This window comes from Chaetodon trifascialis, chromosome 20, assembly GCF_039877785.1.
Source record: "Chaetodon trifascialis isolate fChaTrf1 chromosome 20, fChaTrf1.hap1, whole genome shotgun sequence".
Lineage (NCBI taxonomy): Eukaryota > Metazoa > Chordata > Actinopteri > Chaetodontiformes > Chaetodontidae > Chaetodon > Chaetodon trifascialis.
The window spans coordinates 16,593,742-16,618,372 of record NC_092075.1 but is presented as its reverse complement, the minus strand read 5'-3'; the positions used below and the strand labels follow the sequence as shown (position 1 = coordinate 16,618,372).

Here is a 24,631-nt window from a genome sequence, read left to right as displayed (position 1 = left end):
CCTAACTCTGACAAGGATCTGCAATCCTGGGCCATATAAAAATGGGCGAGCTGGGCGGATGGCTGTTGATAATGTCGTTTGCACAGTGCACTCTGTGATGTACAAATGGTCTTGGAGTTTGGCTGATGGAGCCATGAGATCACTTAACCTTTTAAGACCTTTTGAACAGCCCCATCAGCCTAAAATAGGGCTTATAAATCTTTAAGCAGGGCTTTTTTTCAGGGAGGCACTGTAATGCTCACAGCGGTTCCAGGGCTAGTTGAAAAAATGCAACCAAAAAGGTAGCTTGAGAGTTATGAGCGTTGCTTGTTCCTGTCCTCAGAGGTGGTGACAAAGGACTTTAACCCTTGACAGTTTCAGAGGAATTTTGCCAACTACAAGACTGTGGACTGTGGTTTTACTGATTACTATCCACTGTATACAATACAAAAAAATATTGTGTTCTTGAAAGAAGAGCGTGCGTAAACTGTAAAGCCTGCCAAGATAGCTAACTGAAGGTCAAAACATTTTAACTTGATCCTGCTGGAGCATCCTGTTATGGCTTTTTCTTTAATGTCAGTATAACAGTAATTTCTCTGCGCACTTTGCTGAAAACCAACAGATAACATTGAGAGGAAAACGCTCAGCATACAGCATGAACACAAGGAACTGGGGGGTGCCTGTAACCTTAAATGGCAAAATAACAAGCAGCAGCGGCCTGAAGGTTGATGACCGTGCTCGTGCATTAGTGCGATATGTGAGGAATAGCAGAAGAGCAGCTCTTCCTCAGGTGACTGAGAATGTCAGCGCAGGATGTGATCAGACTGAGTCAGTGACAGCAGTCTGTTGACAACAACACAGACAGGGATATTATAGTAGGGTTGCAGTGCATAAAGTCCTCATTACAAAGATGAATGCACATTTGAGAGTTCAGTGGTGTAAAAACCACAGGCGCTGGTCTCCAGACATGTGGAAAAAAGTGATCTGGTCAGATGCGTCATCCTTCGCCATTTTCGCAACAAGTGGGCGAGTGCATGTGTGGCATACACTCAGAGAGGGGTACAAGCCTGAATGCTTGACCTCTACAGTGAAGGGAGCCCATGGCTCTGTTATGCTGTGGGGGGCATTTTGCTGGCATGGTTTGGGTCTACTTGCCCCCTTAGATTGATGGGTCACTATAAATCAATACAAAGTTGTTCTGAGCGATCACCTTCAACCTATGATGAAACACTTCTCTCCTGATGGGAGTGATCTCTTCTAGGATGACAATACTCATCCAAAGGGGACGACGGGTCACTGAATGGTTTGATGAGTATGAAAATGATGCACTCACCAGATCTCAACCCAACTGAACACCTGTGGGAGATTTTGTCTTGATGTGTTAGACAGCACTCTCCACAACCACCATCATGGCACCAAATGAGGGAACATCTTTGGGAAGAATGATGCTCCGTCCCTCCAGTAGAGTTACAGAGACATGTGGAGTCAATGCCAAGGTGCACTGTCTCGGTTTCTTTTAATTTGTCAGGATATATGTGAAAGCGATGCAGTGCACTACTGCAAAGTAACATAATCAGCAATTTGTCCTTGGATAAGTAATGGTTTTACAATAGATTAATAAGCACTGTATATTTTGTTCCAAATTGAGTATATTAAAAAAGAGGGTCTCACTTTATCAGGAACAGTATTAGCTAATTTGCAATTAAGATTCCGGATATATGTCACATTAGCATAAATCGTTTCCTGAACAGAAGTGCATACATGTGCAGTTCATCCTGCACACCTCGATTCGAATTGACGTTGTGAGGCCACGTTCATTGAGTCTCTCCTTCCCCCCCGAGTGTTCTTCTACAAGGTGGCGAAAAAAGAAAATGAAAACCAGAGATCCATTAATCAAAGCAAACACAGTCTTATGTGACGTATCTGGAGAGTTGCACGTGTGTGGCCTTTTTAACGTTGGATTCATGCGTTGTGAGTGATGGCCAGAAGTGGCAGAAATGACTGGCTGTCATTGAAGTTCTGCCATTGATCAATCATGCCCCAAGGGTGCTGCTTGGTGCCGAGTGGCATGCTCAATGTGGCATGATGGGAATGCGGGTCAAAAAGTGCACGTCTGCCTGCAACATGCACAGTGCAAAGACAGCAAGCTGGACTGGGAGGAAAAAAAGTGTAAATGATGAATGACTCCATGCATTTGGGGCCTCCTTTTGTTTCTTTTTTTCTGCCAGTATCGATGTTGGAGCTTATGTATCCTTTTATACTTTTCCATAACAAGGATCTTTAGAATGCATTGAGAATGCATCATATTTCTTTATTAGTATTATTAGTTTTCAGTTGTTTTTCTTATTGAAAATTACTTAAAGCTGCATTCATTTTATGAGGTTACAGACTAAATAGACAAAATAATGATAAAGGGAAAGGCTATACTCATTCCAAGGGCAGTATTTTCTTAACTATAACAGTGAAACCTTGAAAAGTACGCTCAATAAGGCTAAGGATAGTGCGTGGTGGCCATCTGCTGGTCATTTACTGAACTGCAAGCAGTGTTAAGCTGCAGCTTGTGCACGCTTCTCTCTGCCAATAGTATCCAGTTCCTCAGTACCTCAGTCCTCTCACACAAACAGCCCTGACTACACGTCTCCAGCACTTCCAGCCCATGTTGAAAGAAATTAAGCACTGAGATGTGATGGAGCGTAAGCGGGTGGAGGCACCAGCTGTTTGAACTGGTCAGCTTTGAGCGTGTGCCAGTTTGTGCAGAGCAGTTGGCAGGCCGGCTGAAAGTGACGTAAATGTTTCAGGACAGAGGGTTTTCTTTCACTGCGTTGCATTCGGTTTAGTAAATAGCACAACGTTAAGGGTATTTTTCCAAATGAAAACAAGGCCACATCTGTGATTTTACTTCAATTAACCAAAAATATTTCTCCCCTGATCGGACTCACCCCAGTTTAGCAGACGGTTCATATACTTGAAATTACGTTCCTGCTGTTTGGGCTGTTCTTTCAAGGAATTTTAGAATTTGAACACAACTTTGACGGGTTGTTTTCATGTGCATATGAATAAAAAAAAAAACTTTAGGTAATAATTAATTGTTGAGTCTTGAAAAGTGAGTTAGGAAATTCATTAGGCACATTAATATTGCACAGTAGCTGATTTGAAAGGTCTGCGCTGCATTACTTGGAAACTAAACTGTGGGTGACATAAATAACAGCGGACATGATGCTCACTTTGATTAATTACTGAATTCAAGTTTCAAGTGTGCAAGTTGTTTTCTGTTCCACAAGCTTAAGAAGCCTGGATGGAGAGGGAAAACCCAATTAAGACGCTACATCACTGCAACAGGCAACACTGCCAGCAAACCACAGCAGGAGTCCAAGTTGTTGACAACTACAGAGCTAATATCTGATGATAACCACAGTCCATTAGAGTGTGACAGAAACCATGTATTAAATGTTTATTTACTTATATGTGCTAAGTGGAAGGTTTTCCATCCGATCTGGCCTGAACGCAGTTATTAGGAACAAAAAACATCACTAATTTTTTTTCTGATATAAAAATACATTTTAATATATATTATATAACTTTAAATACAATAATAAATGTATACATGAAACACAACTTACTGCAGTGTAGGAACTCCAAACAATATAACCAAAGTTCTGATGATGATATGATTTAACTGGGTTGATTTCTGTGTTGTTATGGCTTGTATCTCAGGCAGCAGAACCAAAACAGCCTGGACACAGCGGCAGACTGAAGGCTGGCCATATCACCATGCTGCAGCTCACTGTGTGTACGTGTGTGTCACACACATATCACATCACTGAAATGATTAACTTGCTCCAAACCCCTGTGTCCAGGTTTCCGCACATCTGCAGGCTCTTTGGGTTATTTTATTAATCTCTGTTTCTGGTTAAGATTTCTGAATATGAAACACTTTTTCTTCCACAAGTTGAACAGACAAATCCTTCTGACACATGTAAAAACTGAAATGTGAGGGAAGCTGTGTACCTTTGCTTACCTGGAAACATTCTCTGGTTAGTCTTCTAGCTTGTCTCTCTCTACTTTCTAGTATAAAAAAATACTAAAAGTATAGACATAATCATTGCTAAATGGCCCCACTCACAACTTAAACAGCTGCTGTTGAGAGCTGTCTAGTGCAACAACTGGGTGTTACAAAGAATGTATTTAAAAAACTGCACTTCTGTGATGTATTTAGAAAAGGCCCGTGCTGTACTTAGACAGTGTGGACAAAATGAATGACAGACAGGATATTGGTTGGAACTCCAATGTTATGAAATGTGCCGAGCCCCGGCAGCGTGACATCTCGCTATGTTGTGAATTTATAGCGTCTGATAAGAAAAGCCAGTGACGGATATTGCCGGTAATAAAGAAACAAAGTGAGAGAAGCTGCGGTGAATACGAAGACGCTGTGTGGCAGGTTTAGTTTTCCAGATACTGAACACATATCGAATACAAAAATAAGCAAAGTTTAACGGTGAACGGGAAACAAAGGAAGAAATAAATAAAAACATTACAGTCGTCACGAGTCGCTGTTTTCTGAACTGGAGTCACTGGAGCTGCTGGTGGCAGAATCTGAGGAGCTGCTGCAGCCGGCATGATGAGACACAGCTCGACCGCTTTTCTCTGGAGGGAGGGTCAAGGAAGCGCTGTTAGAGATGAAATGCTGCAGACGCTGATGACATTTCACATCGAATAATTCAAACAAGATGGCATCAAGGCTTCAAACTTACTCTGAAATTTCCTAAACTTCTTATGCAGACAGGACTTCACGTATTGCTCCAGCTCACGCAGAGTGGACGGCTTCAGGATCTCGAAGTCGATCTCGATCTCGTCTGGGTTGGTGTCGCACACTGAGGGCTCTAATGTTTGAATGATGTGCACCACGCGGCCCAGCTTCATGCCAGGCAACCGGTTTATGTCCAGGCTCAGCTGGTGCTTCTCATCATACGTCATCGCCAGGGATTCATCATCGGAATCCCAGGCTTTGCTTCGCTTCCACAGCTGCCTGAAATACAAGGCAGAGGAGTCAAAGTCCTCTCTGTGGAAGGTACAAACTACAAAAATAGGAGTGCTTCAGTGATGGAAAACATCCTACCTGGAGCAGGAGTTTGTGCTTCCTTTATTTGGCCTGCTGTCGTCCTTCTCTTTTGTCATTGGTCTCATCACCGGGACATCAGAGAGGGCAGTGAGCTGCTCATGAACAGCGTTAAGCTGGGTAGAGTGTCAACAGAATTGGACTAATGTGGTTCCGCACACACCTACTTTTAAACATCATGACTTGGATGTCAACAGGATTTTAGATATGTGCAAATATTGCATTGCCAACCTTTTCAAGAAGGTGGTATCATGGCTACATTTGAATGGGAATATTAGTGTAGGAATATTCATTTTCATTGGCTTTGTAAAGAGCTTCGTAGAAACAATGTCTTTTTAAAAAAAATAAAGGCAAAAAACAGAATATTTTGTGCATGTAAATGTAGTCACTGGATCCATCAGGAAAGGCCAAAGCTGTTTAAGAAACAGGTTTGGGTTAGCAGACAAAGAGATCTGTGGAGAAACGCACCTGTTCTGCACCCACCTGTTCGTGCAACTCAGCGAGCCGGGTGGTGTGCTCCTCTGCAAAGTCCGATTTGTCCAAGTTAGGGGAGCTGTTGACACTCATCCCACTGAAACCTGCACTCTGAGCAGACACGGCACTCATCGGTGAATTCAGCTCCACTGGCTCTTCGGGCATCTTTGCAAACCTCTTCTCGAACACGCTCTAAAGCAAGGATGTGCAATAATGAAGGAATGAAATAGAAACTGGAGCCCGTTTTAAATTCTTTATTTACTAAGTGTAACGATTCAAAACGCACCTGAAGTTTTCTGGCCTGGGCGACGACATCAAGATGCGGAGGGTTGTATTTGTAGCAGTTGGAAAAAATCAACCTCACGTCTGCAGCGAAGCCTTGTGCATCCAGGTACTCTCTGCCATCCATCTTTTTCTGGAGATGAAAGTTATCAAAGACAACATCAATCACAAAAAATGAACAACCACAGAGAAAATGCATTTGTCTGTGTAAAATCACAGTTTATACTTTGACAGTGCTGAGATCCATGGGGAACTTGATGATGTCATGGTAATCATGCAGCTGCAGAGCCTCGGCGTCGACGGGCTTGTAGAACGGCCAGGCGTAGGCTGCGTGTTTCTTAGACAGCATTTCCTTCAGGATATCACTGCAGTATCTGAGCTGTTCGCTCAGTCTGCCTTGCTCACTTTCTTGTTGTAGCAACTCCTTCCTGGGGGGACTGATGACTTGGCCCGAGTTTCCACGTCTCCTCTTGCTTTCCGATAAATCGCTAAAACAGGCGCTGGCCTTCTGCTTCAGGCCTGTATTCTTCATTGGCAAAAAAAAAAAAAAAAACACCACAACAAGATAAAAAATCTCCTCATGCTCTGCAATTTTAAAATGATACGGTGGAGGGTCAAAGACACAAATGGTGACTCACCTTTGGGGAAAACTGTGTGGGCACTGACGATGAGCCGGAGGGTGTGTGGCTGAAGCTGGGCTGACATGTAGCCAAAGATGTGGCCACTGTTCCATTCTGCCCACCTGTACAAGAAAAGCACAAAATACACAGATTTTTTTTAGATGAATAGAAACCCACAGTTTTTCTTCATGCTTTTCTGTTTGTGTACAATGAGCAGACTTTCTTAGTGACAGTGATTCTGAGCAAGGGTCCACTCCAACATGTGCACATAAACATTAGAGAAACAACCACATACATTTCTAATGGATTCTAATTTAGCTGGAATGACAATAACACACCTAAGAAGAAACCTGAATTCAGTGACTGCACAGTGAAACCTTACTAGAGGACCAATAGGAGAGAATGTATCTGGCTTGCAGCACTGAGCGCTGTCATTTCAAAACGAGAGAAAAAAGAGGAGTGGCAGGGAGCTACTGATGCACTTAATCACTGCTGCTGGCTGAGGCTTAAGGGTGACGCTGATGTTCATACAGGGTGAAATATGCACTGAGATAAACGACTGCAACGACATTCACAACGTTTCACCGCCTGTAAACGCTGGAAGCAAAATTAGGGGAGATCATATATATTTAAAGGGAGCTCTTAATTTAACCATTTGACCTTTCGTTACACAGGCGCAGACAGCGTACACTCTGAAAACCACACAGACTGGTCTGACAGCATTCCCCTTCGTTATCTCGACGATTATGTGCTGTGAGGAACACGTGAGGTCGCCTGAAGCATCTGCTCAGAGTTCATTACCTGGAGCGCTACTTTTTTTGCCCTTCCCTTTGGCCGCATGAGGAAAAACCTCTACTTCGTTCTGCGGCATCTGGGCAACTTTTTGCAAGAAAATCTTTTCCAAGGCGAGGGCCATCAGCACGATGTCGTCTGTAGGCTAGAGGACAGAGGGACAGCAGTGAGGGTTCAGGTGTCTGTGAGGCGAACCAGCGTGCTGCATGTCCAATCACGGAGCTCCTCACCTTGTTATATATGTAGCAGTTGGTGAACATGGTGTTGAAGTCTTGCATGCATTCACTCGCACTCCAATAGTAGTTGTTCTCAAGTCGTTTCTTGATGGTTCCCAAGTCCATGGGAGATGTTATTATGGTATGATAATCCTGATAAGACAAAAGTCAGCGTGTCAGATGAGTGGATCTGACTGATGAGGAAAGGTTTTGCACAATTCCTGCATTTCCACACTTAAATGTCCAGTGTGTAGGATTTAGGGGGCTCTAATGGCAGACATTAGAAACAATCTTCCTAATTATGTTTTCACTAGTGTATAATAACCTGAAAATGTTTATCTTACCTTAGAATGAGCCCTTTATATCAACAGAGGGAGCTCTGCAACCTCACTACTAGATGGCCCAAACTCCTAACGTTCTTTGTTCGCCTTTTAATGAAGCGACTCTCCAGGTCTGATATAACTGATGGTAAAGCAGCATCCATGCAAACCTCTTTTAGAGCTGCCATTGCTGTGTTCAAATAAACGCTCGCCTCTCTTGCTGCTGTCATACCTAAACCTGTAGCTGCCAGAGCTTCTTCACAGGACGCTGATTGGTCCAAACCACTATGGTTTGGCCATAAGCACATAACCTGAAGCCCGATGAGACGGATTCTGGGTACAAGTAATCATGTGATCTCAGGTAAACACACCAGACCTTTAAAGGTTTCTCATTCCAGTTTATTACAATTTGGATCTTGATAGTTTTGGCCATAATTCTTATTGTCATAAAAACATGATACTTACCATGTTAATGTGTTTAGATATGGGGAAATGGCCACATTCTTCAAAATGAAGTCAGACAGAGCAAGAAACCCCAGCACTTAAACAATCAGACAGCTTTTAAACTACTCCTCCACTTAGCCAAACTTAGATTTGGAGCTTAAGGCTAAAACAAAAGCAAACGGTTGAATTTCGACTGAAATGTTTGTTGGTGTGTGCACAGTATTCCTGTAAACCGAGGGTTTATTATCAGCATTTCAGTTTTACAACTATACAAAAAGTTTCTGATAATTTGCCTAAAATGCTTGTTTACAACCTGTCCGTACCTCTGACCACTCGTTGTTAGCCTGTTGCACCATGTTCCCAGATCTCAGCAATTATTTTAGGGAGTACAATGTTATAATAACTGATACAAATGATGTTCCAAAACTATATAAATAACACCCAGAGTTGTACTAGACTGCAATTATTCTTTCATTAGTCAGACAGTTTGGGAGCAGAGGTGAATGTTTTTTTTGTTTCAAATTATACTTCAACATCTCATTTCAAAACATCGTCTCACTTTGTCTGGATAATCCACCATTTTAACTGGGGACTAATTAAGAACTACAGCAGGGACTATCAAAGAAAAAGCCCCTATTAAATCAATCAATTAGTTAAATTCCAGAACTAAAGCTTCTAATTTGAAGCTACTTTAAATCATTAAGTCATTAATAAAGAACTGCCTGGCATATAGAGACATTTGTGATAATAATATTGCAGTGATATGGAATCAAGGCTATTTTAGCAAATTCTAGATGTATTTGTTCTGATTCCTGTGTGGTTTAAGATGTAAATATTGGATGATACTGAGGCTAAGTGTGACACCACATTCCAGTGCCTCTGCACTGTGCTGTGTTGTTTGAGAGGGGTGTGCGCGAGAAGCAGGAGGCAACCAACACCAAGAGTGAAACAAAAAACAGTGATGAGCAAAACAAGGACACCAACATCAACAGCTGCAGTGAAAGAACAACAAAAACAGAGGAAATTTAAGGATTTAGAAGAAGTTTTACTTCAGTGAAAGAAAAGAGAACAGAGGACATTTACCCACAAAGCAAGACAAACACTGATAAGACATTTTAGACTAACCATGGACAGTTACACAGTGAGGGTTGGTGTGAGGATAAAATTCACTTTGTTTAGGGGTCCAAAGCCTATACACCACTTTAATTTTCTGTATTTGGTAACAAATATACAAGTTCCTTTAACAGGGAGTTTATCACCACTGGAGTTAGTGAACTACTACATTATAATACATTTACAGCTTTCCAAAGCCACTATGGATGTGTTTATTTTATTTTCTATTTTATGTTTGGTGGTCACCTACATTAGAAACTGCTAATCAGTACTTGATGTTAGCAAAACTGCCTACTTGTCATTAAAAATACATATATTTACTTGTTTTTGAGTTCATAAATAACTCATTTAATAATTCAAAAATGAATAAAAAGCACTACATGCTGCAAGGTGTTGTGATAAAGGCTGGACTGGAAGCATCTTCACAAGTTTTCAGAACATTCTCGACCTTTGCAAACTACTCACTGATAGTCCAAGACTGACTGCATCAACCGGCTGATAGAAAGGCCAGGAGAACTGGTGTCGCCACAGGGATTTGATCACTACATTCTGCATGTACCGCAGCTGGTTGGTCCTTCGGCCTGGCTTGTTCGGGTTGGTCACCTCAGGAGGCGGGGGATTTGCAAGCCTTGGAGGGTCTGGGTTTGTGTCTGCTAACATGATGATGATAATAATCTGTTGGTTTCTGTTATCTTCTGGTCACTCTGTAGCTTTCGGGTGTCCGCTCATCAAAGGCTCTCAGGGAACAGCAGCCCACCTCATTCATAGCTTTCATACCAGACAATGTGATCTGTCAACACAGAGACAGCAGAGTTACGACAGCGTGGTCGGTCAGAGATCACGATGATCCAGAAATATAAGATGCACAAAATAAACAGACAAAAACAAAACAGACTCTACACTAAGATAAGCTGTCAGAGTATACCTTGGCATGTACCATGACACATCATTGACGAGATGTTTATGAACAGCTCATGAATAAATCTGTCTATGCTTCCAGCTACAGTGTTTCTGTACACTTTTTTGGAAAAACCAAGGGGTGTCTGTCTCAGTGGTGAGTGAAATATTCACTACACAGTGGATAGAAAAATAGTGGAATGGAGAGCGAGGCTAACATTAGCATACTGTTATTATACTGATATTAATAATAATTCTGGGGTGTTTTGTTGTCACTTTACAAGATAAATAACAACGAAACGTAACTAAAGGCTATCAAGACACATATTTTACTGGCGACACGTGGCTTGTAAGATTTGGACAGAGACAGTGTTCACAGGTCATCTGCAGTGGAGTTCACAGCTGTAAGTAAACCTATGGCTTCAATCGCTTCACTGACGACACATCGAAGTTACATAAAAGCTAACTTTAAACGCTGGACAGATAGCAAATATGTGCTTTGAAGTTTTATTAAAAAGTTACACCAAATGACGCCCCAGGCGTGCTACAGAGAAAGCCAACAGACTGAGCCAATATTGGGGCTAATGTGGAACACTAACTCCTTTGTTCTATGAGCTTTAATGTGACTTTCCATAGCTAGCTAGCAAAGGCTGACTACTCCACCAGTACCCTCAACTGATAAACTATGTCGCCATTACTACAAATTAAGTTATAATCGTTAGTATAACTAAGTTTCATACTGCCTAACTTACTTGGGTTTTAGCATACACAGGCCAAGCCAGAAAGTCCTGCTTTTGTTATGAAGTTTCAGCACAAAGCCTTAACGAAGCTACTTGACAGCTAACGTTAGCCGTTATCTTCACGGAAAAGCAACAAAACTATGTTAGTTTCGCAGGGGATGACGGGAAACTCACGGCTAAACATGAAAGAGCACAAATACACACATATATATAGCTACGGGTTGAGCGACTGAAGTTTTTACGAACTAGTTTTCTTAAGAAGGCACGTTGGGATGCGCTTTCAGGAGCTACTCAGCTTCAGAGGCGGTTACACCTTGCACAGAAACCCAGCCACAGTCTGTTGAACTCCAGAGAGCACCGTTAGAACAACTATGAATCCAACAATTTTCTGGCTGTAGCAAACCTCATGCACAGAGTTCGCTCTGCTTCCTCGTCTGTCTCATAAGCGAATTGTAAAGCGGCTGTATTTTGTACGTGTGGACACTGCCACCCGCTGTGTTGGAGTGTAAAGGGTCTTACCGACATAAAACATAGTTCCTATCGACATTAAGAATGGGAACATAATTTAATTTCATATTTCATCTGTCTCTCTCCATATATATATATATATATATATATATATATATATATATATATATATATATATATATATATATATATATATATATATATATATATATATATATATATATATATATATATATATATATATATACAAACAAAAATGCCGTAATAAATTACTTCCCAGTGTAATTCTCAGCTGTCTATGCCGGAAAACCACAACTAAACATCAGAAACAGACAGAAACATACTACAAAGTAAGTATATTTGCCTTTGACGCTTATTGTCCCTCATTAGTTTCCGTTACCGCTGAGGGTAGCGCGCGTGCGCACAGAGGCACCACCGCACCACATTCCCCGCGTCTCCTCGCAGGCAAACATCCAGGAGCAAGCTACTTGATTTATGCGTACTCCATGAGTGTCTGAATAAATATACGTACATTTTTCTTTCCAGTCTTGACGAGAAGCAAGAATCTGATCGTGAAGCCGCATTAAATCCCCGTGAGTATCGGCTTTTGACTGATTCCTCATTGTTTGAATGGAGGCCCCCTCCGTGGCAGCTCAGCCAATTTGTCAACAGCATCAATGCTTTTAAAGCAGACGGCTCCGTGATCAGCCTGCCATTAGTTTACGTTTAAAACCAGTGGCTTTGAGATTGAGAATTTTTGTTTTTATCTTTTTCTGTCCGGCTTCAAATCTTTAATGTTGGAATAAATATCAACAGTACGCTAATATTTCTGTCAGAGGTGGACTCCTCAGCGAAGGCCCTTTGTTTGATATTTCCTCTGTTAATATCTATTGTATTTAATCAAAACAAAAACGTGGCGTATTTGTAATTATAGCATCTACTCTTAGAACCGTAGCTGACCGTATGAAATGCTCCTGTTTAGTCATTTTAACCTCAACGAAGCCAGTTAACGTCTGCTAGCTACATGCTAGCTGAAATAAATTAACGCTAGCTTACGTTAAATTTATAGTTGGAGGGGAAAGAAATCGCTCACTGCGTGTCTTTTTAACAGCTAAACACGAGGGAAAAACTCCAACCTGTGCCAGTGATTTAATGACAGCAATTACTGATAATTACAGTGTCATTCCCAATGGTTACAGAGCTACGACTTTTCAGAAATATGCCATAGTGTACACGGCTAGCTAGCATAAATGTGAGCCAATGAAATCAGGCTATATAGTATAAACAATTACTTTAATTATATGATGTCTGGTGCCACTGGGGCATGGCTGTCCCCTTTTAATTTTTTACATCTAACAGTGTAAGCACTTTCTAGCTCATAAAGGATTTGATAGCTAACTCACCTCAGCATCTGTGTCGTCTTTGTTAGGATCGTTCACAGCAGATGCTCGTTCCTTCACCATGGCAACAGAAGATAAGAAACCAGAGACTGACACAAAACCTCCAGTTGTACCGTCAGCATCTTCCAGTCAAAGCAAGGTTTGGAGTTCATCTACCTTTGCTCATTCTCTTGTAACTTTAGTTGTGGGATTAGTTGTGGTAATTGTATTCAGGCATGGGAAATATGCATAAGTGGGATTTTGGGACATTTCTGTTTTTCTTTGATTCCACTTTTGATAAATATTTGTTGCATAGCAGGGGGAGGTTGTTAAATGTCATGGTCTGTTTTCATTTACAGTCTGCACCCGCCAAGCCAAACTACAGCCTGAAGTTCACGTTAGCGGGCCACACTAAAGCCGTCTCCTCTGTCAAATTCAGCCCGAGCGGAGAATGGCTTGCCAGCTCCTGTGAGTCCTTCTTCCATTTTCTTACTTGTCTTTATTAGTAGTACACTTTATTATTGGCCCCTGATTTATAAAGACTTTAGCAGCACTGAACGCATGTTTATTTTATCTTTACAGCTGCTGATAAACTCATCAAAATCTGGGGAGCATATGACGGCAAGTTTGAGAAAACCATATCGGGACACAAACTTGTGAGTTGAACAGATTCCCATCTTTACTGCTGCTGTTTTTCTGCCTTTTCTGCTTTGAAAGATTGGGTTGCATTTGTCAAACTCATATGGAGTAGCTGAAGCATGTGTGAGAAAGATGATCAGAAAGCACAATCACCTCGCATCATGTCAGTGTCATTTTAATGTGAGTGTCAGTTAGAATCCCTCTGCATTCAGCTGCAGTCCTAATTGTTCCCGTGCGTCTGCAGGGCATATCTGACGTGGCCTGGTCCTCTGATTCCAACCTCCTGGTGTCTGCGTCTGATGACAAAACGCTGAAGATCTGGGACGTCAGCTCGGTAAGAGAGCAGCGCTCTCATTATACATTCATGAAGGATGAAAATGAAATCCACGCACGCTCTTCGCTTTCATATCTGTGGGTTCTGCTACTCTAAAATTTGAATCCTCATTAAAGCTGCAGTGGCTTGCGGCGTTAACTAGCCGCAGGTCGTCTAACACAGGTTGTGCTTTGAAGGAAAGGTCAGTTTTTTGGGGGGGTGACATTTCAACTCCTTTTTCTTTCATTCAGGGAAAATGCTTAAAAACTCTAAAAGGTCACAGCAACTACGTCTTCTGCTGCAACTTCAACCCCCAGTCCAACCTTATCGTGTCAGGATCGGTGAGTACAAAGCTTTTGGCATCAAACCAGTCATAAATGGAGAACAGATGTCTGACCATTATAAGCTCGTCCCTGTGCGGTTTTGAAAATGTAAAAAGTCATTGCTGTTTGTCTTTTGCTTCCAGTTTGACGAGAGCGTAAGGATATGGGATGTGAAGACCGGGAAATGTTTGAAAACGTTGCCGGCACATTCTGACCCCGTCTCGGCCGTAAGTTCGTGTTTATTCCCCCCGTCAGAGGAATCTTCTCGATTTGAGAGTCAGAGCAAGCTGATGTTGTGTCTCCGCTTGCAGGTTCATTTCAACAGAGACGGCTCCCTGATCGTGTCCAGTAGCTATGACGGCCTTTGGTGAGTGAGAACAAACTGTATTATTCCCGCCTTTTTGTTCCCTGCTGGTGCACCCTTGCCCTCAGTAATGGCACATTTTTAAAACTGACAGAGGAAAATATCCTCATTAGCAGACAACATACTCAGTTTAAGACTTAAACTTCTTAGATCTTAGAACATCTTTGTCACTGTACAGCATTCAGTTTTCATTGCGGCTTGAATAAAAACATGTCGGTTGGTGCTTCATAGAGTGTGTGAACTTGTATGCAGACATGTCGCACAATAATACACACTGATCCTGCAAGATGAAGAGACGTTGTTTAATCAGATGCAATTTAATATGCCAGATTTTCATTATATTGCTGCATCGAGAGTGTGCAGAAATGCTAATTAGCATTGGTGTTCACACAGTATTCTAAAATGACAATGCTAACTGTGGACCAGCCTGCGTGTTGCATGCAGTATTGCGGCGTCTGTGATTGGCTGTTTTGTTGCTCAGTGTGTGTAAACGGTGCCCAGCATTGCTGTAAAGGTTTATGTGCTTCCAAATGTGCCACGTCTTAACACGACACGAAAAGCAATCGCAACTCTGTTAACTTCATTAAAATTGCATTACAACTGTAATAAGCCTGCTGCTGCCCGTGTCTCTGACAGCTGTTGTGTGTCCAGACACAGTTCAGTTATCATGACAGCTTTAAAAAAAACAACAACAACAACAAGCCCATCTGGTTTAAAGCTCCTCGTGGTGTGTAGTTGTGCTGTCGCGCTCGATCCGTGGGAAGTCTTTCCTCCACGGAAAGATAAATGTTCTGCTTCATATTTGTCATCGCCGTCTCTCACTGCTGCCGCCTCTCTTTTTTTTTAAATAATCCTGTTTCTGTGGCAGCCAAAACATGAACACGTCCCGTGGAAGTCAAAGTATCTGTTGAGTAAATATCTAAAGACTAAAGACTCGTCCTCATCTTCAGTCCCGTTGTGTTCATGTGCTTTTAGTTTGTTCACTGTTACCTAACAGTGAAATATTTTAATAACCCTGAATCATATAATGATTTTGTGTTTTTTTTTGTTGTTTTGTTTGGCATTCCCAGCCGAATCTGGGACACCGCATCGGGGCAGTGTTTAAAGACGCTCATAGGTAAGATAACCCTGAGTGTGCAGAGCTTTCAGGCCAATCATACTGCTGCATTTGGGACAGAGTCTCACCTCATTTTCACTGATTGTAGTAGAGGATAAAAAGGTGTTTTTTGATGTGGTTCAGGCCTGTTTGTGTGCTGACGGTGCTCTTGCTATTGTTTATCTTAGATGACGACAACCCTCCAGTGTCATTCGTGAAGTTTTCCCCGAACGGGAAATACATCCTGGCTGCTACACTGGATAAGTGAGTATTATTACGTAGCTGCATCAGAGTGAGGGCTGAGCTCTTTTTTATTAAAAATCAGTCATGATGCTGTTTATCTGCTCCTTTTTTACGTGGTTTTCACCAGCAGGTGGTGGTATAACACTAGAATAAGCTTCCCCCAGCTGCAGGTTTATATAAACAGACAGGAGGTGAAATGAATGTGATTACAAGGTTATTGTTTTGATGTTCGCTTTCTAACAGCTGCTCTGCTGTGTTTGTGTTCACCTTTCAGCACGCTGAAGCTGTGGGACTACAGCAAAGGAAAGGTAAGCTCCTTCAGCATTTTTCATTAGCAGGTTATTCTGGTAGAAAAGCGGAAGTGAACGTGAACCAGCCTCATGTTCACGTGCAGTTAATGGTTAGTTGCAGGATTTTGAAATATTTCTGTAATAGTAAATACTTTGATATGTTTGTTGCTGATGATTATGCTCAAAAATTAACTTTTCACTGTTTTTCCAACGTTTCAGTGCTTGAAAACGTACACCGGCCACAAAAACGAGAAGTACTGCATATTTGCTAATTTCTCTGTCACCGGTGGAAAGGTGAGAGCTCTTTACTGTTTCAATAAACCTGCTATTTAATGCCTGACCTGCCCCTGCGTCTGAAATGATTGACTCCTGCCGGCTGCTCTTTTGCAGTGGATCGTGTCGGGCTCCGAGGACAACATGGTTTATATCTGGAACCTGCAGACGAAGGAGATCGTGCAGAAGCTGCAGGGCCACACAGGTGCAGCACACACACCGGATGTGACTCTTTAAGTCTCAACGCGCTGGAAATTGATTCTCCACTTCTTTAAGGCTGATATTTGTGTCTGCGCGGAGATAAATTGCATTCTGGGTGTAACATGTTTCTGAATCTTTCATGCAGTTCTCAGCACCGTTTCCATTTCCCTTCCTGTCTCTTTTCAGACGTCGTCATATCGACTGCCTGCCACCCGACAGAGAACATCATCGCATCCGCGGCTTTAGAAAACGACAAAACCATCAAGCTATGGAAAAGCGACTGCTAAGCCCCGCCGGATCTTTGGGGCTGTTCATATTTCTTTCTCCTTTTTTTTTTTTTAAATACTTTTTTTTTCTACGTTTCGTTGTAAGAAAAGAGGACTTGTTTTTTAACAGAGAGCTCCTGCGGGACGTGGAGAGCTTTCAGGTAACGAAATTCAGCAAAGCGAACCAAATGAGACACATCAGCCACACACAGTATCAGCAGAGTCCGTCCTGCAGAGGACGCGCTCCCCATCTGTCTGTTCACGTGCCAGGTTTTGTTGTTGAAGTAGGTGACTTTTTGTGTTGCCACTCATTGGTGCTTCAGTATCTATAACACTGCGGTTAACCCAGACGTCACTGCTTCAGACCAACACGTTTCTGCTCTTGTACATGTAATGGTTATTTGGCCTTTCTACGATTTCCTTTGCCTTTGATTTGTGTAACCGTAGCTCCGTCTCAATGATGTCAAGCTTTAGATTAAAAAAAAGAAAATCCATTTGTCTTATTTATTCAAGTGGCACCACTATTAGTGTTTTTTTTTCCTCCCCTTAGTATGAAATCCCAGATCTCAAGTAAGCGCTGTGTGCCACAACAACATATTTTGTGAGATCTTTGCAAATTATTACAGCAGCAAGCTGCAATTTGAAGTGTTGGGAAGTGCCCTAACAGTCAAGAATGCCTCAAGAAAATGTGATAAGTTTGATAGAAAAATCCAGATGTTACTCATATTTTGCACTCCGACTGGAGCGCTGGATTAACCCCCCCCTTCTGTTAAACGTCCACAGTTTACGAAAGTGACCAAATGCAGTTTTGTCTTCTCAGATTTGTACATATGACATTGACACGTGTTGCGCTTTCATTATTTTAGCTGTCTGTTTCTTTCTGTTCCCTTCTGCTTGAGTAGCTCATACTTGTAGTTCTGCACACAAAGCCAGCAGCGTCTGTTCTCTGTAGTCAACCTGGATTTTGTGGATTATATGTTTGCATTTGACAGCTATAACCTGCGTCTTAATAAAGCCAGTTTTTATATGTTTCACGTGCCCGAGTCGTGAGTGAACGTGCATCTTTAACACGACACAGAATGAACCAGCGGAGCTCACTTTTGAGTTTTTTAATAACCTTTTTTTCTGCCCATGAAAGATAGAGAACATCAGAGAACAACCCACAAAGAACAGATGACAAAATTCCATCTCCTTAAAAATAGACAAAAATATAATGAAAGAAGACATGCCCGTCTTGCAGCGACAGGCTGAAAATGGCAAAGTAAAGGCGACACAGTTACTGAGGTGCCAAAGCCAACGACTCCTCTCACCTTGAATTTTCAATCTGAAAATTGTCTCTTGCCTCGCTGAATAAGCTTTTGCACAACATATACAACGGCCCACAGAAGAAAAGGGAAAGAACAGAGTACACAAGCAAGGGATAAAATTACCTTTGTACAAAAATAGATCTTTTTCAAGTGTTTTTGTTTTCTTTTTTTTCCCACTTGAACATTTTACTGTCAATGCAACAAAGAAAGCAGTGATTGTGTCACAAGCTCAGCTTTTCCTGATTACACTCTTTGAACATACAAATTGCTTAAGCAACACATACATTTTGGAGGGTTTAAAGTATCAACCTTTGTTTTATTTTTTTCCTCTTCATGTTTTTTTTTTTTTTTGAGGTCCCATAAACTGCTGAGAAGAAGCTGGTTTCTTTTGATTTCAGAGCTGCTGCGATTCTGCTGGTTGATCAGGTTTGATTTTATAAAGTCATGGTCAAAAATGCAAAAAGTCCTCAGAATTCTTTTATTAAATTAGCTGAAGAACACCTAGTGTGGAGCAGTTTGGTCTGAATGACTCGTCTCCCTCTTTCACTGTTGGAAATACTCAAGGAACAGATCTGTTGATATATATTTATAAATATATACACATATACATATTAACAAAATATAGCTTTATGTTATAAAGCATTCGTGTAGGTAATCATTCTATGCGGCCTTTCTTTATCTAGTCAAGGAGATCCTTGTCTGGTCATTTCCTGCAGGGGAGTGAGCTCGCGCATCATCCACTTTATGGCTTAAGACCTGCGGTCGCACTAAGAGGAGACATCAGACTTCAGGGAACAGGACATGGGTCACCCATGGGTCAAAATTTGCTTTTCTTGATTAAAATCGGCAACATTCCTCTAAAAAAATGAATCAGTAAAAATGAAAAATGTCTTTTTTTGAGTTTTTTTTTTTTTGCCCCCCCAGGATATAAATACTTTAAACTGAGCTCAAACTGGCAGTCAATACTGTCTCCTCAATGAGTTCCAACACAATGAGCCAATCAGTCAAACTGAGGTTATTGCTACTTCTTACAGTTTTAACAAGCACAGGCGCTGAGGTTTTGTCTGATCAAGAGGAACGTCGATGACAACAACGCTGTCAGAAAGTGCCTTCTTTTTGTCTGATTAAATACTTGTAGAAAAATTCAAGTAATGTTGCAGCGCTGCCTCTCTGCCACCAGAGGGAGCTCACAGCTCTCGAACAGCCGCCACACCCCTCGCTCTGTCTCATCCAAACTGCTCCCTGACTGGAAAGCAAATGTTGTAGTCCTGCTTCAAGTACAGTATGTGACATTTCAGAGCTTTTTTTCTTTTTCTTTTTTTTCTTTCCTTTTCTTCATGAGGAAACAGATCGCTGGGCGTCCGGGGATCAGTTTCACAGAGGTGGACACACATCTGCAAAGTGAACCCCCAGTGGAGTCCCTCCTCTGAAACTGGACCCAAATCAGGATGAAAAATTGACACGTGGTCTTTGCAGCAATGGTGTCTTGGTTGGAGCCAACACCTCTATGGAGTCCTGATGGTGCCACTAGAATCATTTTCAGACTTATCATCGCAATTAATGTTGACAGACTGAAAAACCGGCCTATATAAGCTCCTGTTGCTGCTCCATGGGTGCATTTCATTTTAAGTGACGCTTTAAAGGACCAGTGTGTAGGTCTCAGGGGACCTATTGGCAGAAATGGAATATAATATTCATAAGTATGTTTTCATGATTGTATAAGCACCTGAAAATAAGAAAAGTTGTGTAAATACGACTCGCTGTACCTTTAAATGAAAGCCATCACAAACTGTGGAGGAGACAAATTCATTGTGAGCTAGGTCACGTTGGGCAAATCACAAAAATAAAAGCCTATTTAAAAATCAGCCTGATGATTCAATTTGAAAGTTCAATTATTCATCAACCCTTTGAAAAAAAGTAGGAAATTATTAATTGGCTAATTTAATGATGTATTTTAGAGGTTTCCTATGCATAATTGAAACACAGATCTCATCAATATTTTGTGACAATGCACTGAAGGTATGAATTGATTAGAATTAAACACTAAAAAATGACAATTGAAAGTGGCACACTCAAGACTCCATATGACTTCATCACAACACAATGAAAACACAGAGGATTTTTTTTTCTTTCAGCTCCAGACAGTGCCGAGGTGCCTATGAAAGAACACGACCATATTCAACACGACCTTAAACTCTGCTATGTTCCACTTTTCCATTTAACACTTTCAACTGAGGGCTGATAGCTGTTTGTTTGTTAGTCGAGGGTTAATAAACAGACTCAAATATCTGGACAGTGGGGGTGGAGGGGTTGGTGGGACTCCAGGAAAACATTAAAGCAGACCAACACCTACCAAACGCCTGTTTTAAAAGGTATCAGACCTGTGTAAGCCATACTGACATGCACCCGCTCTGTGGACAATCTTTGGAAATGCACTTGATGCATAGTTTTGCAGCAGCTGCAGCATTTAGAGAAAAGGAGGGGGGGCAGAATATGGGCATTAAGCATATTTATACACAACATGGAGATATTTAACATTTCAGCTCGACTTGAATGACACTTGGTTGTCCAGAGAAGTGCAGGGAGAGCAAGTGTGTGTGTATGTGTATGTGTGTGTCCCTCTGAGGAGGAAAACAAGTGGGGCGTTCCTTATTGGGCCCAGACCAACTTCCACCTCAGGGGTCAGTTACATCAACATCAGCTCTCCGTTTAAGAACCCGACTCCGCTGTCATGAGGTTAAGTGCCAAGTAACAAACAAATAAACAAATAATGGCTCCGCTGCAACGACGAGCACTTCTCATGCATACTGTAAATGGTTAAATGAGCGTGGAGAACTGAAGGTCGGAGGGATGGGAACAGAGGTAATTGTGCATCGCTGTTGTTTAAGATCAAAACTGAAAATAACATCAATACTGTAGACGGCTGTAACTTCCTGTACAGGTAGATATGAGGTGTTTCGGAACAAAAAAAAAAAAGCTAACGCCCGCTGCACTGAGCAGAGGGATGTCTGAGTGTGGAGGTGTAAATGGTGTGCTGAAATTCACATGAAATGAGAAGTGAAGGGAAAAGGGACGGAAAAGGAGCTCAGAGGGCAGCCATTCCTCCCCCCACGGACGAGCCTGTGCTCGCTTTCCAGCCGAGTTTGTTGTGATCACCTGCAAGGTTGCAAAAGAGGTTTGCCAAAAGCTGCTCTGGGTGCCTGCTGGTAGCCTCTCAGTGGGTCATGTAGCATGAAGCTAACGTGTGGCTAATTCACAGCGGCCTGCGTCCTCCCGTGTTTGCAGGAGGACTGCACAGATTGTACACAACAAGCTCTCCCAACCCGCGTTGCATCGATTAGCTGAAGGGCTGATTAGTGAGCTAATACGCCGTCCTCCCCGACGCTGCACAGTGCTAATAGAGTAAGACATGGTTTTGTTTGTTGGAATTGGGCAGAGACCTGAGGTTTTTTTTAAGCACTTGCAGTCTTGTTAACGCACCTCTGAGTTCTACTCCAGACAGCTCACACTTAAAAAAAAAACAACAAAAAAAAACAGCTAGTGCAAGACCTGACGTGTTCAGTCGAGTCAGGCAGGAGTTCCTTTAAGCAGACGTGTCCCCCCCCCCACACCGTTCCCTCCCCGATGTAAGTTCAGTCCTGAAAAAGAGAGAGAGAGAAAGAGAGAGAGAGAGGGGGCTCAGGTCCAAGAGTAGGCAGCCTGAGGCTCTCCCAGTCCACGATTGTCCCGATCACAGCGCTGAGTGTCCAGATATGACATCACCGCCGCTTTTTTTTTTTTTTTTAGTTGTTTTTATATATACCTGCAAGCTTAACTGTGGGTGTTAAAACCTGATCATCTCTGCTGTTTCTCATCAAGGTTAAGGAAAAGCAAGGATGAAAACGATGGCTCAATACATTTCTTCTGTCCTCTGTCCGACCTCATTTTAGTCCACTGTTGTCACTCGTGTTGTCGTGTGATTTTCATATATATATATTTCTTATTTATATATTTTTACAAGGTATAAAACAGACCCATAGACGTGATGAATTCATCGCTTTGAAACACATCAAAGGGAGCCAAAGGGAGGGAGGGAGGGAGGGAGGGAGGGAGAGATTCTCCATTCAAAGTCATCACATGATCTGTCCCTCGCTGGAGACGGGATTTTTAAAAAGGACCCCGCTCCCGATCTGGGGCTGACATGGGGGAGGAAGGTGGAGGAAGGTGGAGGAGGAGGAGGAGAGCTCAAGCCTCTCTGCTATTATGTCATTTGATGCGGGGCTTCTAGCATCTCCATGAGGAAGGTGTCGATGGGCGTGTCGCCGATGAGCTTGAAGAAGAACAAGTGCTCCAGACACTTGAGGCCGATGGAGCGAAGCGCCGGTAACCGCAGCAACAGCTTGGCAAATCTGTCACAACACAAGACAAAAATAAGACACAAGGACCAAGACGGCATGCTACGAGGGAGGGGGTGGGGAGACGACGCTGGACAGACACCAACAGAGTGTGTAGCTGCCACACGCAAGAGCCACTCTCAAGTGGTCTCGTCCTGTCCTCTGAGTCATGTGCAGACAGTCTGTCTTTCTCCACAGGGGTAAAAACTGACCTGCCTATAAAACATTATAATGCCATAACCTGAAGGAGTCTGGAGTTTAACCGCAGCAGCAAAATCAACGACAGTAAAACAAGCTCAACACAGAATTCACATTCCGGTCGCCATATCATAATCATCATGGCTGCCAGTTTACTGACAGCTTTGAGAGTTGTTTTTCATTTTATTGGTATGTTCTGGCAAAGCATCTTATGGGCTCCAGTTAAGTGGCTGTTGGGGAAAGTCTCCCACAGACGGGGGCTTCGTGCAGGTTGCTCCAGGTGAGCAGAGCAGTTCTAACTGCTGACAGTGTAACATTGTCTTCTGTGTAATATTAATATAATATCGTCCATCTAATAGACTGACCACTTGACCACCTCCCATCTAAGTAATGGACCACTGCTTTTTTAAAGACTTTTTTTAGCGTCTAGCTATAATCTAGCTGCTCTGACGACGTGTTGTTTGGCAGCAGTGCTCAGCAGTCAGCAGTGTACACAACTCCTGACGCCGCTGAATTTGTTGATTTTTCTATCTGCTGATTTGTGACAGCAGCACAATTTCAAACTCCTCTGTGTGAATTCTCTTCTTTTTTTTTGGCATTTTTAGAACGAGACCTGCCCCCAACTTGAGCTTATTTATAAACTTTGGGTGGGGAGTTAATTGTGCAGATGATCAAATCTCAGCTGTGCACCTCCTCATGAGCAGCTGGCACTCATCAGGCTGAAGCCATTGATTAACAACAGGCTTGTGCAGTCAGGAGAGTTTGGGTAGACAATGTAGGAGTTTAGGGTAAGAATACAAAAATGTTCTTGCATGAGGTCCTTTTTCTGCTTATTTTGATGCCTTTTGAACATATTTTCAGACCTTTTCTGGCATCCAAACAGCTGACTGTCAGAACACCACGGTCAGCTTAGAACATGTGACAAACACATGGATGAAAATATGGTGAAAATCAGTTTCTTGCTCTTCTTTAAACGGTTTTTCCTTTTTCTCATTAACACAATATGGCATCTATTAACCTAAACCACATGAAGAGACAGAGGAGGAATTGTGTATGAAGAAAGAGCAAATGAGGAAAAGTAGGTCACACATTCAACTACTTTTGAATTATGTTGATTCACACAACCGTCATTGTCAGGAAAAAAACGCAGTGCTACATATATGTAGAACATCTGTGCAAGGAATCAATCCCATCTGAGGACCAGGATGAACCCACAGCTCCTGTATTGATGAAAATCAAGCGTTGGAGCTTAGGATAAATACAAGTTCAAGCCGAACTCTTTTTGTATTTCTCTGTAGATTCAAATCATCTCAGATCAGGTCTGTGCACATTTCTGGGTTTGCATCCGTACCTGCCAGGCTGCTCGGGGTACTTCTGTTTGCAGTAGGCCTCTAAAGACGCGTACACTTTCTCTCTCAGAGCTTCTACCTCGCTGGGGTTGGACAGTCCTTTCGAGTCTGTGGAGACACACACAAAAATGATGTTAAACAAATGATCAACAACAACTGCAAACCTGCCCATTATGGCAGAGGGGACAAAATCTGCCTGCTAAAACGTTTCTTTTTCTGCCTCAGAGTCCTGAGTCTGCAGCCAGCTGTGCACATCGCAGAGCTGTAGGATGGAGAGCCGCGCCTGACGAACTTACAAGATGAGCTTTAACCCCGCAGGCTCACTGTGGACCTGTGTCACCACATTCAGGGTTCGTCCAATTAAGACTGTAATTTCCAAGCCGCGCTGATTTAAGCTTCACTGGAGGACTCATCATTGATTAACAACACAAACACGTCAGTGGTTAACATTTCTGATGAACAAAGCGCCGCGCAATTAACGAACAATGAGCGAACATTTGTTGTTAATGGCTAGACTCGATCACATAGTGTGGGAAAGGAAGGACTGAGGGCCTTTT

General features: G+C 42.3%; 3 protein-coding genes across 8 annotated transcripts in view; 1 reads left to right on the top strand and 2 right to left on the bottom strand.

Annotated features, from left to right (window-relative positions):
* Positions 1-3,799: 3,799 nt before the first annotated feature.
* Positions 3,800-11,404, bottom strand: LOC139349107 (bromodomain-containing protein 3-like). 3 transcript variants are annotated; one of them, XM_070989615.1, is made up of 11 exons: positions 11,239-11,404; positions 9,821-10,145; positions 7,494-7,631; positions 7,273-7,408; positions 6,490-6,593; positions 6,078-6,377; positions 5,856-5,984; positions 5,564-5,761; positions 5,096-5,211; positions 4,731-5,005; positions 3,800-4,623 (listed from the first exon to the last, which is right to left on the bottom strand). In XM_070989615.1, the coding sequence occupies exons 2-11, from the start codon at positions 10,013-10,015 to the stop codon at positions 4,520-4,522; spliced, it is 1,695 nt and encodes a 564-aa protein (XP_070845716.1). In that variant the 5' UTR covers positions 10,016-10,145; positions 11,239-11,404; the 3' UTR covers positions 3,800-4,519. The 3 variants fall into 3 exon arrangements, with proteins under 3 accessions (XP_070845716.1, XP_070845719.1, XP_070845718.1); XM_070989618.1 differs by having other exon boundaries at positions 5,579-5,761; XM_070989617.1 differs by lacking the exon at positions 11,239-11,404 and adding an exon at positions 11,005-11,174.
* A 472-nt stretch (positions 11,405-11,876) lies between these two features.
* Positions 11,877-17,874, top strand: LOC139348414 (WD repeat-containing protein 5). Its single transcript, XM_070988499.1, has 14 exons — positions 11,877-12,053; positions 12,890-12,999; positions 13,199-13,307; positions 13,422-13,495; positions 13,723-13,812; positions 14,043-14,132; positions 14,258-14,341; positions 14,426-14,481; positions 15,549-15,595; positions 15,763-15,838; positions 16,092-16,125; positions 16,327-16,401; positions 16,498-16,585; positions 16,768-17,874. The coding sequence occupies exons 2-14, from the start codon at positions 12,922-12,924 to the stop codon at positions 16,866-16,868; spliced, it is 1,002 nt and encodes a 333-aa protein (XP_070844600.1). The 5' UTR covers positions 11,877-12,053; positions 12,890-12,921; the 3' UTR covers positions 16,869-17,874.
* Positions 17,875-21,948: 4,074 nt separating this feature from the next.
* rxraa (retinoid X receptor, alpha a) overlaps positions 21,949-24,631 on the bottom strand; it is a 97,714-nt gene continuing 95,031 nt past the window's right edge. For all 4 annotated transcript variants that reach the window (XM_070988494.1, XM_070988496.1, XM_070988495.1 and 1 more), the window contains exons 10-11: positions 24,077-24,182; positions 21,949-22,542 (exon numbers count right to left, since the gene is read on the bottom strand). In XM_070988494.1, coding sequence (XP_070844595.1) covers positions 22,395-22,542; positions 24,077-24,182 — 254 coding nt within the window. In that variant the 3' untranslated portion in view covers positions 21,949-22,394. The remainder of the gene's footprint in view (positions 22,543-24,076; positions 24,183-24,631) is intronic.

Excerpts from the sequence above, each read along its gene's own strand:
- LOC139349107 (XM_070989615.1), bottom strand. The coding sequence starts at position 10,015 with ATGTTAGCAGACACAAACCCAGACCCTCCAAGGCTTGCAAATCCCCCG. Across the intron at positions 6,378-6,489 it reads CCACACAGTTTTCCCCAAAG|AATACAGGCCTGAAGCAGAA; the intron begins GTGAGTCACCAT and ends TTGCCAATGAAG. Across the intron at positions 4,624-4,730 it reads GAAGTTTAGGAAATTTCAGA|AGAAAAGCGGTCGAGCTGTG; the intron begins GTAAGTTTGAAG and ends CCCTCCCTCCAG.
- LOC139348414 (XM_070988499.1), top strand. The coding sequence starts at position 12,922 with ATGGCAACAGAAGATAAGAAACCAGAGACTGACACAAAACCTCCAGTT. Across the intron at positions 16,126-16,326 it reads GGGACTACAGCAAAGGAAAG|TGCTTGAAAACGTACACCGG; the intron begins GTAAGCTCCTTC and ends CCAACGTTTCAG. Across the intron at positions 16,402-16,497 it reads TCTCTGTCACCGGTGGAAAG|TGGATCGTGTCGGGCTCCGA; the intron begins GTGAGAGCTCTT and ends GCTCTTTTGCAG.